We start from the raw sequence: 15,647 nt of genomic DNA on the forward strand, positions 1-15,647 counted from the left end.
TATATATATTACAATATATTTGTGCTACAAACACAGTGCCAGTGTATTTTACAGTGGAATAATGTATATATTTTTTTAAATTAAAAAGTAAAATATACTGTTCCACCACTCATTTCCTGTCATTTCAAATAAATGCTGAAAAATGCTCCAGAAATCTGAAAAAATTAAATAAAATGCACTGATGGTTATTCAAAAATATTTTAAAAGCCTATATGTTTTAAATTATAGAGCTTTCTTCAACTTAATATGACAAACATTAATACTGCTTAGAATCTTTTATTAAAAAGACTTCCAAATCTATGAAATTTAACATTATACAAATACAAACTGCTGTTTCACATCTAACAGGGATCATCAACATATTTGTAAAATGCAATGATGTATTTAAAAAGCATACAAGGTGCTTACACTGTTAAACATTTAAATAACCAAATAAATACAACAATACTGTATCAAGAAAACTTGCTACTTTTTGTCAGTCACTCACTATCCAATCACAGTTCATTTTTTATAAACCCCTTGATCCTAATTGAGAGTCAGTAAAATATTTTCCCTCTTCCTCAGTTCACTGAGGCAGTATGCCATAGGATTCCTGTTATTTTAAAAAGAACACTATTAAAACATGTTTTGTATAAGTTTTGGTGCTTCACTTGCTAGAATCAAACCGTGAATCTAATATTTTGCCATTCTTTTCCTTTTTAAAGTTTCTGCCATAGGCACATTCTTTAGGGAGGGATAATGAGCACACTCCAGGTGTTTGTTCAGTACATGTAAAGCTTTTTACTGAAAGTAATGGATTAAAACATTATATATGCCATGTCAATCTCCACTCTGTTGTAGATTTTAGAATTTTATCGCTTGTTTTTAAAGCTCTTAATGGCTCTGTTGTTTTTTTCCTACAAATTTATCATATACAAAGGTTTTTTCCCCAGTATTTGACAGGGCTCCTTTAAATCCACAGCCCTACCAGAACACTGAGATCCTCCAATCAGCTGCTACTGACCACCCCTAAAACCAGACTTTAAACCAAAGGGGACCAGGCCTTTGTGGCTCTGGAAGAACCTGCCCTGGCACATCCCATCTGCAGGATCTTTTGAGGTTTTTAAATCCTCCCTAAAAACATACTTTTTCTCCCTGGCTTTTAATCAAGTTCAAGTGGACATCTGGCAAAAACAATTTATTCAAATTTTAATTTATTTTATTCTATTGTTGCATTGTGCACTGTAAAGTAATTATGTTGCTTTTACAGAAAAAAAATGGCAGCTGTGGTTACCGGAATAATTCTGCAAAAAATACAGTACAAATGTAAATAACTTTACAGAACAACTTGTACATTTTATTGCTATTCAGTGTACAATAAATAATAACTGAATGTTAATTCACTGGTATTCAATGCACAATAAGCAAAATCAGCATGTAAATTTGGCATAAATAGTCATCCTGTTAAATTAGTAGTAAAGGACGGTATAATCTACAACTTTAAAATGTTTTTTTTTTTTAAACTACTACAGTTTTAGGATGTAAAATTTACAAGTTATTCTGTAAAGATGTTGACATAGTATTTTTTTTTAAATATTCTGGTAACCACAGCTGCCAGTTTTTTTATGTAAAAACAACGGGACATTTTTACAGTGTGTTTATGTATTTTAGTATTTTAGTTTTCACCTTCTTTCCTGCAACTGTGATATCTGTACAGCACTTTGGTCAACCCCGGTTGTTTTAAATGTGTCTTATAAATAAAGTTTGAGTTGAGTTGAGTACCAAGCCCCTAGGAAGAGCGCTAGGCTTCAAAGCTGATTTGATAGGGGCCAAAAGGCATTACAATTTCCAGGTTCATCACGTGATGCCATGGGGCCCAAAGATACTTTCTTTCCCATAGACTTATTTTGGGAAAGAGACGTCCAAAATGATCATTTTCATTATCAGAATTAAGTCTCGCCACTAATATCTATCGACCAGTCTAGAAAAATGCACGATTGAATCATTTTGTTCTACTACATGTTACCACTGGGGAAAATCATTCAAAGGCACAGCATTAATTTTCATTTATATGCAGATGACACACAGTTATATATACCGTTAAAACCCAGTTCTTTACATATTTCCCACATTCTCTCATGCCTGACTGATATAAAAGCATGGATGTCCAACAACTTTATCCAATTAAATGATTCTAAAACAGAATATCATTTACTCCCTATCTAGCTCCAGCACCAACATCCCGACAGTCTCCCCTCTACCTTTAGCATCCAGAAAGAGGCCCGCAATCTTGGTGTCATTTTTGACTCAGAGCTGTCGTTTGACTCACAGGTAACCAAGGCAGTGCAATCCTGTTTTGGGCAGCTGAGACAGCTAACAAGAATTGGTTCTTTCCTCTCTTCCACCGACCTGGAGAAGGTTGTCCATGCTTTTATTTCGTCAAGATTAGACTACTGTAATGCCCTGTACTCTGGGATTAGCAAAGGAAACATCCGTAGGCTACAACAAATACAGAATGCTGCTGCAAGGCTTGTAGAACTTGATAATGTAATAAATTCCCAATAATGTAATAACCCCGATAATGTAATAAAAATCTGCACTTGAATCCATTGAAAATATAATAAAACCTGATAATGTAATAACTTCCCGATAATGTAATAAAGTGCATTTCCCAATAATGTAATACACTTTTTTTTATTTATTTTTTTTACCAATAATGTAATAAAGTATAACATTAATGGGAGGTTATTACATTATCAGGTTAGCCTTCATTTCGCAAGTCCTGATAATGTAATAATTCCCCAATATTGTAATAATTTAACAGCAGACCACCCATTACTTGGGTTCAAGTGGTGATACTGTGTAGGCAACTATAGCTCAAGAGCTCTAGCGCCACCAACAGGTCAAAGTTGAATGTTTATTAACTTTTGACCCGTTCATCCGTTTTTTACAAACAAGTATCCATGACACACGAATGCATTCAACGGCTTCTTGAAATCTAAAGGTGCTTGGTGTTATAGTTTATTACATTATTGGTAAAAAGTGTATTACATTATTGGGAAATGCACTTTATTACATTATCGGGAAGTTATTACATTATCAGGTTTTATTACATTTTCAATGGACTCAAGTGCAGATTTTTATTACATTATCGGGAATTTATTACATTATCAGGTTCTACAGGGCTTTTAACAGGAAAAAAGAGAAGTGACCACATCTCTCCAACCCTTGCTGCTCTCCACTGGCTGCCTGTGAGTTTTAGAATTGATTTTAAGATTTTATTACTTGTTTTTAAAGCCCTGAATGGTCAGGCTCCTGCCTATATCAATGAGATGCTTTTACCCTACGAGCCTGAACGCTGCCTGAGATCCGCTGGCACAGCTTTGCTTCTGGTCCCGAGGTCCCGTCTTTTTACAAAAGGTGCTCCAGCTGTGGAACTCCCTGCCCGGTGATCTCAGGCAGGCGAGCTCAGTGGCTTCTTTTAAATCTCTTCTAAAGACTCACTTTTATCGATTGGCCTTCTCTTAATTTCCTTTTATTATTGTCGTATGATTAACTTGTTGTGATTGGTGATTTTAAATTATATATATATTTTTTTTAATGTAATTTTTTCTTGTTGTTTTATTTTGTTGTTGTCAGTAAATTGTATTTGATATGTTTTATTTCTGTTGTACAGCACCTTGTAACTTGTTTTTGAAAGGTGCTATATAAATAAAGTTATTATTACTTCAAACTAGTGGAGCAATAAACTGGAAGCAGCCGGCTCTTCCAGCTCTGGTGCACTTGTTCTGTGGGTTATATTGTCCCCAAAGCTGTGGAAGAGCCATAAGATCGGGCTATTTTTATGCATGGAAGTCAAACTTTTTTGGCTTTGCACGCCTTTGAGCAACCTTCATAAGAATGATCAGGGCTCTGCCTCTAATGCTGTGCCCGGTCCTCTGTTTTCAGCCATGTGTAGGACACTACAGACAGTGATGGCAGTATGCTGCAGCAACCTTTCTGGGTGCTGGTTGCCTGAACATGCACGAGTTCCTGGTTCTACAACATGTAGGGAGGAATATGCCTTTTTGATCTCAGACAAAGTAGAACACCTCCATCTACTGATGTCTCAGAGCTTCTGTCTCATCTCTTGTGGAAGCTTGGACTCTCAATGATCTGAGAGAGCTTTCCAAATAAGTCCATTGCATCTACAGAAAGTTCTGTTTGTGCCATGCTCTGCTCTGGCTGGTCAGGAACATCTAGTCCAAGGAATGTGGACTGATCCACGGTGCTGATCCTGGGGAGGAACTGGGCCAGGGCTGGTACGCCTTGGTCTCGACCCTTTAGCCTCTGCTGGTGGTTTCCCAGACTGAGCAGGGCTCCGTGCCTGTTAGAGACGTAGATGCTGTACCCGTCTGGTAGGATCTGCTCTCTGAAGGTGCAGTCGTCTCTGGTGTAGGCATGCTGGAAATGATGGGACACAATCACATGTAAAATATTAAGTACTGAGTGCAACCATTTTGGTAATCCTATTCCTGGCACCCTTCCTGTTTACACTCTTTAACATCATGTGTTTTCGTTTCAGCCAATTTGCTTTAGTTCCTTCGCCATGTACTCATATAATATGAATCTGAGAGTGTATTAATTTCATTAATAACATACAAATTGAGCCTCTGTTTTTGCAGAATAATGTTTGTTTTTATTAAAGCAAGATGATGAAACTTTTCACACATTCATACTCTTACCAAGAAAAAGTTGGGTTCATAAGTAATACATCTCATTACAATACACTTGGGGCTTTTACTGCTGCATCCTTGTCTGAGCCCTGTACTACCAAGCTGGATTTCAGTGTTAGCGAGGTAACTTCAGCTCTGGGTTTTCAGTATCACGAAGCTGGTTCTCTTTTAATCTGGCTAGATTACCATGGCAACTCATGCTGAGAAGCTAATAGGATAGTGCGAGGGTCTCTGAGGGGGTCGAGAGTTTTTTTGAGGCCGACAAAACCCGTTAGAAACTCCAAAGAATATTTATATGAGAAATACAGATTCTCAGCAGGGATAATACGATATAAATGTAAACGTGTTGAGTCGTAACGTTACATTAATGTCAACAAACTGAACCGTACAGTTACAGTAGAGTTACTGTGTGTAACATAGTTACAAGTACAATAGAGTTACTGTCTGTAACATAGTTACAGGTACAGTAAAGTTACTGTGTGTACCATAATTACAGGTACAGTAGAGTTACTGTGTGCACCATAGTTACAGGTACAGTAGAGTTACTGTTTGTAACATAGTTACAGGTATAGTAAAGTTACTATGTGCACCATAGTTACAGGTACAGTAGATTTACTGTGTGCACCATAGTTACAGGTACAGTAAAGTTACTATGTGCACCATAGTTACAGGTACAGTAGAGTTACTGTATGTAACATAGTTTCAGGTACAGTAGAGTTACTGTGTGTAACATAGTTACAGGTACAGTAGTTACTGTGTGTAACATAGTTACAGGTACAGTAGAGTTACTATGTGTAACATAGTTACAGGTACAGTAGAGTTACTGTGTGCACCATAGTTACAGGTACAGTAGAGTTACTATGTGTAACATAGTTACAGGTACAGTAGAGTTACTGTGTGTAACATAGTTACAGGTACAGTAAAGTTACTGTGTGCACCATAGTTACAGGTACAGTAGAGTTACTGTCTGTAACATAGTTACAGGTACAGTAAAGTTACTGTGTGCACCATAGTTACAGGTACAGTAGATTTACTGTGTGCACCATAGTTACAGGTACAGTAGAGTTACTGTCTGTAACATAGTTACAGGTACAGTAAAGTTACTATGTGTAACATAGTTACAGGTACAGTAGAGTTACTGTATGTAACATAGTTACAGGTACAGTAGAGTTACTATGTGTAACATAGTTACAGGTACAGTAGAGTTACTGTGTGTAACATAGTTACAGGTACAGTAGATTTACTGTGTGCACCATAGTTACAGGTACAGTAGAGTTACTATGTGTAACATAGTTACAGGTACAGTAGAGTTACTGTGTGTAACATAGTTACAGGTACAGTAAAGTTACTGTGTGCACCATAGTTACAGGTACAGTAGAGTTACTGTCTGTAACATAGTTACAGGTACAGTAAAGTTACTGTGTGCACCATAGTTGCAGGTACAGTAGATTTACTGTATGTAACATAGTTACAGGTACAGTAGAGTTACTATGTGTAACGTAGTTAGAGGTACAGTAGTTACTGTAACATAGTTACAGGTACAGTAGATTTACTGTATGTAACATAGTTACAGGTACAGTAGAGTTACTATGTGTAACATAGTTAGAGGTATAGTAGTTACTGTAACATAGTTACAGGTACAGTAGAGTTACTGTGTGTAACATAGTTACAGGTACAGTAGAGTCACTGTATGTAACATAGTTACAGGTACAGTAGAGTTACTATGTGTAACATAGTTACAGGTACAGTAGAGTTACTATGTGTAACATAGTTACAGGTACAGTAAAGTTACTGTGTGCACCATAGTTACAGGTACAGTAGAGTTACTGTCTGTAACATAGTTACAGGTACAGTAAAGTTACTGTGTGCACCATAGTTACAGGTACAGTAGATTTACTGTGTGCACCATAGTTACAGGTACAGTAGAGTTACTGTCTGTAACATAGTTACAGGTACAGTAAAGTTACTGTGTGCACCATAGTTGCAGGTACAGTAGATTTACTGTATGTAACATAGTTACAGGTACAGTAGAGTTAATATGTGTAACATAGTTAGAGGTACAGTAGTTACTGTAACATAGTTACAGGTACAGTACAGTTACTGTATGTAACATAGTGACAGGTACAGTAGAGTTACTGTGTGTAACATAGTTACAGGTACAGTAGAGTCACTGTATGTAACATAGTTACAGGTACAGTACAGTTACTGTATGTAACATAGTTACAGGTACAGTACAGTTACTGTGTGTATCTCTGTAGCAGTCAGATGTCTGTGGTTTTTTCTCACTGAACTAATGAGTGCAGGTTGTAGTTCTCTGGACATTTAAACACACAACTTCTAAAAGTATTATTTTTTTTAAAAATAAGGTTGCATACATTAATACTTCACTATAATATTAATCAGTGTGACGTTTACCTGCATATGAAATACTGTATTTTTAAAAAAACCATAACGTTATCACATTATGTTTTATGCTTCGTATTGACTTGCTGATGTTCATTTTAAACCGCCAGTATTAAAGCTAATAGAATACTGATTTGAAAATGTCTATTGTTAGTCTGTTATCCTAGATAATAAACCTAAAAATGATTTATTTCTGAAGTGAGCGAAAACTAAATATATTTGATGTATCCTTCATTATGGGACAGTTTCAGATATAAATCCACTTCATGATAATAATGTATCAAAGTCAGTTTTCATTGTAACAGTGTGTGCAGCTGCCAGGTTAGAAATCAACAGTGACGTTGCTTAACAGGAAACCCAGAACAAAGCTGTTCTTCAAAATAAAGCCCCAGAAACAGGATGCTGTATTGTGAAACTCTGGCACACCATCAAAATTTGCACTGGAATTTTGCTTCATTTTCATCAAAGAAACTTTACCCCAAGTGTAATGCCAGTGTGTGTGTGTGCACACATACTGGCACACATGGTTATTGGCTGAGGCTGCGAAAACACCAGTCAAACATGAAGACATGAACCTGTTTTGCAACTGCAAACCACAGCCTGAGTGACACATGCAAGCTGGGACAGTCACTGGTCCATTATCAAGAAGAGCAAACATGGTGGCCTGTTGACGACATAGGCAACGCAGTTACAGAATCTGGTAACACTTTACAATAACCAACTAAGTGATGTTTATAGATGGTTTATAGACAAATTATTAACCATTTACAAAGTGCTATACATATTTAATCGTTAAATGTTTTTAACTGATTTCTTAAAGGTATATGAATCATTTCAAAATCATTAACATACTTAATATGGTGTTAAAAATGTTAAAATGAGGGCAACTAAAACTATTCATTATAATTTAATTGCTTGTTAATGGTAAAGAAACTATAAACTTACATTAATATACCATCTATTTGTCATTTATAAATGATTTAGTTAGTTAAACATTCATAAAAATATGTATTTACCATTCTAAATGGTCTATATGCGGTTTATAAATGATGATTGAACATCAATAAACTATCTGTTTACCATTTATAAATGATGATTATTGTAAAGTGTTACTTGACAAATCCACTTGTTGGACCAAAGAGGGCCAGGCTGTCTGGAAATCATTCTGAATGGAGTGACCAGACCACATACAGATGAGCTCAGCAGATGTGTCTAGGTTACAGACTCTGTCAAAAGCTATAGACCTTCATTATCTGACCTGATGGTGGTCTATTACTAAATGACATCAAGTAATAGTAAAAATATTTCTTTAAGCAACAGTGTAATTGTCTGGCTGTGTTTGTTGCTTGAATTCTAACTAGTATTGTCTTTCCCTGTATTAGCTCAGTTTTCTTTACTTTAATTTTTTTTATTTTTACAATTGCTATTATATTATATTATATTATATTATATTATATTATATTATATTATATTATATTATATTATGTGTGAAGCTGATTCACCTATATATTCACATATATCCAGTTAAAAATGAGCTCAGACAGCTACATGAATCCTAAATTAGAATGACGGTTTCCATTAGGATTGCATGAATGGTGTTTCTAGATAAAGGTTCCTTTTTTTTTTAATCAAAAAAACATACGTAAATGGTGCTGCAAGTTCTTCGATGGCTGTTTACTTTGGCCAAAGAGAGCCAGTCAGAGGCCAAGGTTGTTGTTGCTGCTGCTGGGTCTTTTCATTCAGGTTTTTCACTTTGCAAACACATCCTACCCTGCACCACACTGGACAAAGGTTGATGAACCGGTGGACTATTTGAATGAATGACTGACTGACTGGCATGCTGTGTTTTCTCAACACAGACGCTGATTAACAACATATGAAAAGCAGCAGAAAATATCAGGCCAACAGTGCCTTCAGAAACATTTCTATTTCTGAAGGCACTTAGATCCTTAGTTTACTGAATATCCATTTAGCTAAAGCAATGTTCCTTTTTTTTAGCTGTATTTCTAAGTTTTGAAAAGGTGAATCAACCCATTTATACTGTTTGTATCAATATTAATAGTAAGCAAGTATAAGTAAAATTCTGAGATTCACTTTTATTTTAGAAGTCATACTCAGTGCTCTATCTACATATTTATTTGATCTTACAGAACCCAGAGCAGCCAATATTAATGGAATAGAGTAGAATTCCTTATTTTTTCTCCAGTTGTTCTACACATATGGTGCTGAATTAGTAGCAGTGAAATTGGAAGTACTAAAATCAGACTCAAAGCACTGACTGAAGATGTAAAAGACCTAAAAGACTCAAAAATTGGGTGAATTTGAAGCACTGAGAGGAGTGGAAGCATCAGTTGAACACGTTGATATGAAAGCAGCATAACCATCAAGAGTAGGGGAATTAGCCTGGAAACCAGAATAATCTGCAGAGCACATTCATATTTGTTCTGGCAGATGAGTCTGGTCTCTCTCCCATTCAGACTGATTTCCAGTGCAATGGCCTGCAGGTTTGATAGGATGACTGACGTACAGCACAGCTAGGATAATCAAACTAGGCGCTACTGATTAAATATAAATCAGGATTATGTTACTGTCAGAAACATATTTTAGTGTATTGTTTACCTGTAATTTGAGAAAGTTCATGACCTGGTTACCATGTTTGTCTTGCTTGAAAACAGATGAACCCCTGCTCTGATTGGTTGGGGTCAGGTTTCATTGCTCTGATTATTTGTAGGTCTATTCAGAGGCATTTATGACTGCACCTGTTGATAATGCCCTTTGGAAATAAAAAATGAACAAAGAGGTTCTAAACCGGGGTAGGCAACCTGCGGCTCTGGAGCCTCATGGATTCCTGTGAGACCATGTTGGTTATTTCTGTTTTCCCTATAAACGGTATTAAAACGTCTACAGCCGGCACCTTAACATCTACATTTTGCCAACTTCAAGTCTATCTAGGGTTGTCAAAAGTATTGATACTCAAAAAAGTATCGATACTAAAACGTTGTATCCGGATACGATACTCATTAGCATAGAGTTAATAAGTTTACATAAATGTTGGTGACTGAAAAGTGTTATTTTCTCTCTTGAAGTCCCAGAATGAAGCAGAGAAAAGTCGACCTGCAACCAAACAGCAACACACACAACAACAGGTGCAGCTGCTGAGAATACAGCATTTCAACAGAGTAATGTTCATGTGAACTGGTTCGGCTAGTGTCATTTAGTTTATTGTTATGTGTGTAAAGCATAGCCAAGGAATGAACACTGAAGTTAAGTTATTGTTATTTTTTTAATCAAATTTGCCTAATATTGTGCACAGCATACAACCTCAAAATATTGTTATTGTTTATTGTATTTATTTATTTTTTGCACTTCCTCAGACCTGAAGCTTGTTATCATAGTTGCAGTTTCTTTTTGCACAACTGTTTTTATTATAAATATTTAACCTGTGGTTCTGTTGATTTTTACATGTTCAATTTTTCTTGTTAATAAAAATATTTCTGTTAAATTTTGGGGTCTTTGTTTTTATCGTTGTGGTATCGAAAATGGTATCGAGTATCAAATATTTTTCTGAGTATCGGTATCGAGTTGAAAATTTTAGTATTGTGACAACCCTACTAGCTAGACTAGCTTTGATTCCAAATCTCCTGAGATATTTCTTTGGTGTCTAGCCTCTCATTCACTCTTGGCTCCTCGCTGCATTCTAACAAAATCATATTAACAAATGCTCAGTATTACTTATTAGTAATGTTGGTAGGCTAATTTAGACTTAGTAGGCTGTTACATCTTCAATGTGAGGCATAACTCTATGGAGTCTTGGACAGTTTTATCCATTTTTTAATCCTTTTCATGTCTTTTCGTTTCTTTTTTGTGTCTTTTTTGGTCATTTTGTGTCTGTTGTTGTGTCTTGTTTTAGTTATTTTGTGTCTTTTTGGTCATTTTGTGTCTTTTTTGTGTCTTTTTTGGTCATTTTGTGTCTTTTTTCTAGTCAATTTGTGTCTTTTCTTGTGTCTTTTTTGGTCATTTTGTGTCTGTTGTTGTGTCTTTTTTTTGGGTCATTTTGTCAATTTTTTTGTAATTTTGTCTCTTTTTTTCTAGTCATTTTGTGTCTTTTTATGTCTTCTTTAGTCATTTTGTGTCTTTTTTGGTCATTTTTGTGTCTTTTTTTGACGTCATGAAGAAGTCGTGCTCCGGTGCTTCCGTGGACTCCAGAGGGTTAAAATAAGGTTTGCGGCTCCGTTTCGAAATTATTTCTCTTTTTTTTTTTCTAACAATGGCTCTTTTGTTAGTAAGGTTGCCGACCCCTGTTCTAAACTAAAACGTATTTGCAAAGTAGCATGGTGTTGCCAGGCTAATGGAAAATTGAAAACTTCCAAAAGGCCATTTGGCTCTTGCTTGTCAACTACTGTTAGAGCCAAACAACAGTAGCTGCTGACAACTAGCTCCATCTATTGAAGCAGCCCAGCGCCAGCACAGCTACTGCTGCCTTGTCACAACCCTCTGCGTCTGATTTCAACTCATCCTGTAGCGTCTGTGTGATTCACAGGTTTTCTATCAACTCAAATGTAATCCCATCTGTGAGAATGAGTTTGCTGATGAGGATGTGTTTAATTGGTGAGATTTACCTTGTTAGTGTCTAGTGCAAGGTTATTATAGGTAAAGAAAACTAACGAAAAAAAGAAAACTGGAATTGAAAAAACACATTTCTTTACCGGAAATAAAACTAAAACTAGAGTTTTTAAAAAAACATAAATAAAACTGTGGTTACAAAACTAACTAAAGTTATACTGAAAATGTCCTTCCTTTTCGTCTTTGTCAACTTTTTTCATACGTAAACCTTTTTTTTTTTTTTTTTGCAGTTTTTTGCTTTTATTGATAGTGATAGATAGAAAGGGGGTGATAGAGGGGAAGGCATGTGGCAAAGGGAGCTCAGGCCGGATTCGAACCCGGCTCCGCCACAGCAAGGACTCAGCCTACATGGTAAGCGCTCTACCGGTGTGAGCCACCGGGACGCCCCCATACGTAAACCTTTTTGATATGAAATCAATTTATCTATCTATCTATCTATCTATCTATCTATCTATCTATCTATCTGGTTTTATGACTAACTTATTGGGGCTGAGATGGATCAGACAAATGAAATAAAGGAAACATTTATTGTGATCTTATTGAATCTGGCACCCAACAAATACCCCATTACAAAAAAACTAAAACTAACACTAACACTAAAATTAATAAAAACTAAACTAAAACTAAGCATTTTCCAAAAAATAAAAACTAATTAAAACTAGCAAACTCACACAAAACTATTCATACAACCTTGGTCTAGTGCAAATAAATAAATAAATAGTATTTGTTCAACCACTAAAACCTGTCATACTGAATAAATTACATTACACTTTTTTCAATCATCCTACAATCTTATTAGTAGATATGGAATGAACATCATGACACAAAAAAGTGAAAGTTCACTTTGGCTTCTACGTGTATCAATATTTATTTAATATTTAGCCTTTTAGCTCCTGTTGCCTATTGTGCAACAACAATGCCAAAGTAATTATGAATCACAGGCATGGACACAAAAATACCTAACACATTTATTTGACTCAACAAGGCTACACATATTGCAAAGAGCAGTTGCCGTATAATTCAGAATAAACTCTGCATCATTGTGATTTCAAACACATTGAGCTAATAGAAGTGCTAGGCACTTATTGAATCTACTTATTGAATTGACTGGTAAAATGTGACGAAGAGGGTGAGGAGGCAGGAAGAGATCTGTCATCAAAAGTGACATATTCAAATGAAGACATTGAAAGAGAAAAACTCAAAAGGGATTGTAATATACAAGTGAACTCTGAAGTCACATGAACCACAAGTTATAAAATACCAAGTTATTTAATTGTATTGTAAATTGTACACTTAATCTCTATATTTTACTGTATTTATTCATATGATTGTTTATTTTTATCTAATTCATTTCATGTAGGCCATTCTGGTGTTCTGTATCATGCTTTTATATTCTGAGATTTGAATGCAATGTATTGGTATCTGAAGAAAAAAAAATCCTATTTTTTGCAAGGTTTCAGTTGACAAAGCTCTTTTTCTAATCTGACTTCATATATATATACCTGCCAGACCTGCCATAATGGAGTTGCAGTAGTTGTAAGTCGCTTTGGACAAAGCGTAAATGTAAAAGTAGTTACTACCAAACTGTAAATCTATGCACTATGTGTGCTATTACTTTGACATGTGTGTGTGTGTGTGTGTGTGTGTGTGTGTGTGTGTGTCCTATTTTCTATTTTGACTATATGATGGATTCATTATGTGTATTTTGGGGACGGTTGTAACAGTGTATTAAGACTGTATTAAAAGCAATTTTGCAACCTGTACATATTTCATAAAATCACTTAAATACAGTATTTCAGCAGCTGACAGATGGATGTTTATAATATAACAAATTGGTTATTCCAGTGTAAATGATGATGTTTTGATGTTTTGCTACTCTTACCGAGGAGTAGAGTCTCCCATCGCTCTCTATGCAGAGAAACCGTGCGGCTGCTACTCCTCTGATGACGACACAGCCTGGATCCACTGGACGGATCTCCAGCAGGCCTGCAGTTCATATGTTTATCAGATTAAAAAACATACCAAACCTAATCAAGTCATCAGAGTGAGTTACCAACACACAACTGTCAGTGTGTCTTGTTAACTGGACTTACTGTAGGGAGTCTGGTCGGCGGCGCCGCGGATCTGTCCATCCCCACTGATGAGTAGGTGCAGTCCCGGCCTGGCAGCGTACAGGTGCCTGAGCCGGACCGACTGCCCCCAATTGTGGGTAATGTGGGGGCCCTGGTCCGAAAGGGGCATGCAAAAAATTCCCATAGCAAAAAACATATTCGCAACGGATAGGGTGATCAGGAGCAGGAGCATGGTCCGTCAGGTCCTGGAGCTGCTGGCAGTGAGACTGAGTCCGGCTCATCCTAACCCGCTCCTTTAAATGTGTCTCTTATCAGCAGCAGATAACCCTCTTTCCCAAATTCAGTTCCCAGAAGCAGACCACAACACACCCCTGCACCACATCCAACTGGAGCCACTGGTCTCGCACGAGCCCCTGTCATGTCTGCAAACCTCATTAAACATTGTGTGATTACAAAAATCGGTTGTTTTTTAACGACTCATGACATTTTAGCGACGGGAAGCATTTTCAAATCTGTATGCTGAATTTTAATGCTTTAATCATATGTTATTTTATGAAGTTATTTTTATGAAGGAGACAACAACACACTCTCGTGCAATGTTCCCCGGACAAATACTGAATTTGGAAAAACTGCTTTCAGTTTTTCTTCTGCATCGACCTGGAATATCTTATAATATTCACTCAAACTCAACACAGTCAACTCTGGGCCAGTTTAAAACTATGATAACCAATAACTAAACAATGATAACAATAACTAAACTATGATAACAATAACTAAACCATGATAACCAATAACTATGATAACAATAACTAAACTATGATAACCAATAACTAAACTATGATAACAATAACTAAACTATGATAACCAATAACTAAACTATGATAACAATAACTAAACTATGATAACAGTAACTAAACCATGATAACCAATAACTAAACTATGATAACAATAACTAAACTATGATAACAGTAACTAAACCATGATAACCAATAACTAAATTATGATAACCAATAACTAAACTATGATAACCAATAACTAAGCTATAATAACCAATAACTAAACTATGATAACAATAACTAAACTATGATAACAATAACTAAGCTATAATAACCAATAACTAAACTATGATAACAATAACTAAACCATGAAAACCAATAACTAAACTATGATAACCAATAACTAAACTATGATAACCAATAACTAAACTATGATAACAATAACTAAACTATGATAACCAATAACTAAACTATGATAACAATAACTAAACTATAATAACCAATAACTAAACTATGATAACAATACCTAAACTATGATAACCAATAACTCTGCCTTTCACTGTAACTGTTTTTAATGTTTTTGCATGTGTTTTCTCTGTACTCTAGACATCATTGTAAATGAGGGGTTGCCCACAATGATGTGCCCCCTTGAGAAATAAATAAAGGATAAATGAGACACAGACTACATTTCCACCATGTTTTGGAGCTGCACTGGCTTCTCTGGTGGACTAATGGGAACCTTAGCTACCTATTGTAACTACTCTACCAGTTATGTTTGTTTCTTGTACACAAGCTGATAAAATTTGCTTTATAAAGTCACAAATCCATGTCAGAGTAGCACTAATGAGACAACGCAACTGTAGTAGGCTAGTTGCAACAACTGAAGTTGCAGTAGACAGAACATATTAAGTGAATGTGTTCTATCAGTAGTGTGAATAGAGGCAGCAGCATTGATAGCAGTAAATTCAACAGATGCCTTATTGTACATGTGTGAACAGGAGCAGCCTCAGTGAACCTTTGCTCATGCCTATAGACTTCATGTGTCTTATATTGCTGGTCATGTTGCATAATTATGTTAC

The 15,647-nt window shown here is 35.8% G+C and overlaps 1 protein-coding gene across 1 annotated transcript; it reads right to left on the reverse strand.

Annotated features, from left to right (window-relative positions):
* Positions 1-297: 297 nt before the first annotated feature.
* On the reverse strand, positions 298-14,073 carry fgf19 (fibroblast growth factor 19). The gene is made up of 3 exons (XM_059345999.1): positions 13,814-14,073; positions 13,603-13,706; positions 298-4,422 (listed from the first exon to the last, which is right to left on the reverse strand). The coding sequence occupies exons 1-3, from the start codon at positions 14,022-14,024 to the stop codon at positions 4,102-4,104; spliced, it is 636 nt and encodes a 211-aa protein (XP_059201982.1). The 5' UTR covers positions 14,025-14,073; the 3' UTR covers positions 298-4,101.
* Positions 14,074-15,647: the final 1,574 nt, after the last annotated feature.

This window comes from Centropristis striata, chromosome 2, assembly GCF_030273125.1.
Source record: "Centropristis striata isolate RG_2023a ecotype Rhode Island chromosome 2, C.striata_1.0, whole genome shotgun sequence".
NCBI lineage: Eukaryota > Metazoa > Chordata > Actinopteri > Perciformes > Serranidae > Centropristis > Centropristis striata.

Excerpts from the sequence above, each read along its gene's own strand:
- fgf19 (XM_059345999.1), bottom strand. The coding sequence starts at position 14,024 with ATGCTCCTGCTCCTGATCACCCTATCCGTTGCGAATATGTTTTTTGCT. Across the intron at positions 13,707-13,813 it reads CGCCGACCAGACTCCCTACA|GCCTGCTGGAGATCCGTCCA; the intron begins GTAAGTCCAGTT and ends TATGAACTGCAG. Across the intron at positions 4,423-13,602 it reads ATGGGAGACTCTACTCCTCG|CATGCCTACACCAGAGACGA; the intron begins GTAAGAGTAGCA and ends CATCATTTCCAG.